Source organism: Etheostoma cragini, chromosome 17 (genome assembly GCF_013103735.1).
Source record: "Etheostoma cragini isolate CJK2018 chromosome 17, CSU_Ecrag_1.0, whole genome shotgun sequence".
Lineage (NCBI taxonomy): Eukaryota > Metazoa > Chordata > Actinopteri > Perciformes > Percidae > Etheostoma > Etheostoma cragini.
Window position 1 is genome coordinate 169,191 of NC_048423.1, and position 2,437 is coordinate 171,627.

The 2,437-nt window shown below is 38.3% G+C and overlaps 1 protein-coding gene across 1 annotated transcript in view; it reads right to left on the bottom strand.

Annotated features, from left to right (window-relative positions):
* LOC117960513 (intersectin-1-like) overlaps positions 1-2,437 on the bottom strand; it is a 33,897-nt gene that overhangs the window by 2,788 nt on the left and 28,672 nt on the right. Inside the window, 3 exon segments of the mRNA XM_034898459.1 lie at positions 1,194-1,277; positions 1,906-1,989; positions 2,111-2,253. Coding sequence (XP_034754350.1) covers positions 1,194-1,277; positions 1,906-1,989; positions 2,111-2,253 — 311 coding nt within the window.

Genomic DNA, 2,437 nt, shown 5'->3' on the forward strand with positions numbered 1-2,437 from the left:
CCCCCCCCCCCCCTCCCCGTCTAAATCAATATTTTGGTCATCTGTTTTCCAAACTTCATCTGAAGTCATAAAAATTCAAATTAAGCCTTGCCCCGCTGATTGCAATATTTGGTATTTCAAATGAGAGCTTAAATTTAACTCGCGTCCAATCGGATGTTGTTGTATTTTTTGGGTTTGGACATCCGTGGTTAAGCTTTGTTTTATTTTTTCTTAAACTAGAAAAAAGTCCAAATTCACATTAAAAAGGTTCGGTCCAAAGATTTTACTTAAAATGGGGCCGAACCCTTTGTGACATATTTGGAGAATCTTAAAGTATTGCTTGGAGTACGAGAGACATTTTTTATTTTTATTTAACTTGTACTTGTTTTGTGAGTGTGTTTAATGTTTGATGCATAGCTGTGAGTATGTACATTAATATTATTTAATTTAATTTAGTACTATTTTATTTTTATTTATTTTTTTCACTTGTTTATTTATTATTATTATTATTATTATTATTTTTTTGGTGGTGGTGGTGTGAACGCACTGCCAAGAGTAGTATGGGAAAGGGTGGGTGAGGGTTATTTCGTTCCTGTTTATTATTAAAAATAATAAAAAAAAACTGAGAGGAAATGTATTGTTTGAAATATATAACCTGTTTTGTGCAATTCCTTAAATAAAAAAAAATAAATAAATAAAATAAAAAAGAAGTAAAAGAGAGGGAACATTATATTGATTGTATTGGATTAACAATAAAGGCAAAACCTTGTCAATAAAATAAAATAAATAAAATAAATGTCCAACGTTATGATAAATAATGATGCATAAGTCCAGAGAGAGTGTTTCATGTTGACCATTCGTCAGTTAGGTCTAAGTTGTGTCTCATCTTGTTATTTTAATGCACTTTTTCTACTAAAGTGGGTGTTCGGAGCACATATAACAGCATGTTACGACATCATGGGGCTTTAAGGGATCTCACTAGTGTGTGTAAGAGCCTTTCACTTGTGTGTGTGTGTGTGTGTGTGTGTGTGTGTGTGTGTGTGTGCGAGGTAATTGAGAATATATATCTATGTTGTCAGTTTATAGATGGTGGGAGTACACAATGCAAACAATGTCTGGAAAGCTTTGTGTGTGTGTGTGTGTGTGTGTGTGTGTGTGTGTCTGTGTGTGCGTGTGCGTGTGTGTGTGTGTGTGTGTGTGCGTGTTGCAGTTACTTCAGACAGGCCTTCACACTGGACGTGAGCCTGAATCCACTCCAGACGATCTGAGTTTTCCTTCTCCCGGACGCCCTCATTCACCTAAACACACACACACACACACACACACACACACACACACACACACACACACACACACACACACACACACACACACACACACACACACACACACACACACACACACACACACACACACACACACACACACACACACACACACACACACACACACACACACACACACACACACACACACACACACACACACACACACAAATACACTTTGTCTGAATGTGTAATTTACATATTATTTATTTATTTGCACATTCAAAAACTATAATTATAAAAGATATGCTGGGTCCAGAAAGACAGATCTCATGTATACAAACACACTTTTATCTCCATAAACTCAGATTTACAGCACATGAATCCTAAGTTTTGCTTTTTTTGTGTGTGATGAACATCCATAAGAGGAGAACACTTACAGTATGCTCTTGATTTTAATAATAGGATAATTTAGGATTTTCCTAGATGTCAGTAACCATAGATAGAGACAGAAAAAGGGCGGGGATAGAAGATGGATGGATGTAACTGCCTTTGACTTTATTTTAAGATGGAAATCATCATATTGTCATATCATCATATCCTTGCAACGAGAATACTGAAGATTGTGTGTGTGTGTGTGTGTGTGTGTGTGTGTGTGTACCTGTGAGCACAGCTCCTCTGCTTTCTCCAGGGCAGCTTTCAGATGGCTGTTGTCCGGATGGGACTCTGGAGTATTTTCTAAGATCTATAAATGATGAACGACAGGCAGGTAAATCAGTAAGAAAGTCCTCCTCTGAAGGTCATTTTGTAGCATGAAGTCAAAGTCTCGACGCATCCCTTGAGCTGCGTCTGTGCGTCGTACGTACGTTCTTGATTATGAGCGGGTAGCGGGTGACTCTCTGCATGGGTTTGAGCAGGAAGCTGGACAGAGGCATCCCCTTACACCGGGGATCCATGGCTAACCTCTGATAAGGAGACAGAGACACCATCAGAAAACTCATCCCAAATCCTAAGACTTGAGGTGTTATTTTTACATTAAGACAAAATGCTGGACTAGGTTTTAACCCTGTTCCTAATGTCTAAAGTTAAGGTCTAAAGAATGAATGTGGGACGTTCGGTCGTGCTCAAAGACACCCCGGAGTAAAAGGACTTCAGTATAAGTGGCTAATGAGAATGTCTCTAACTCCTTTGTT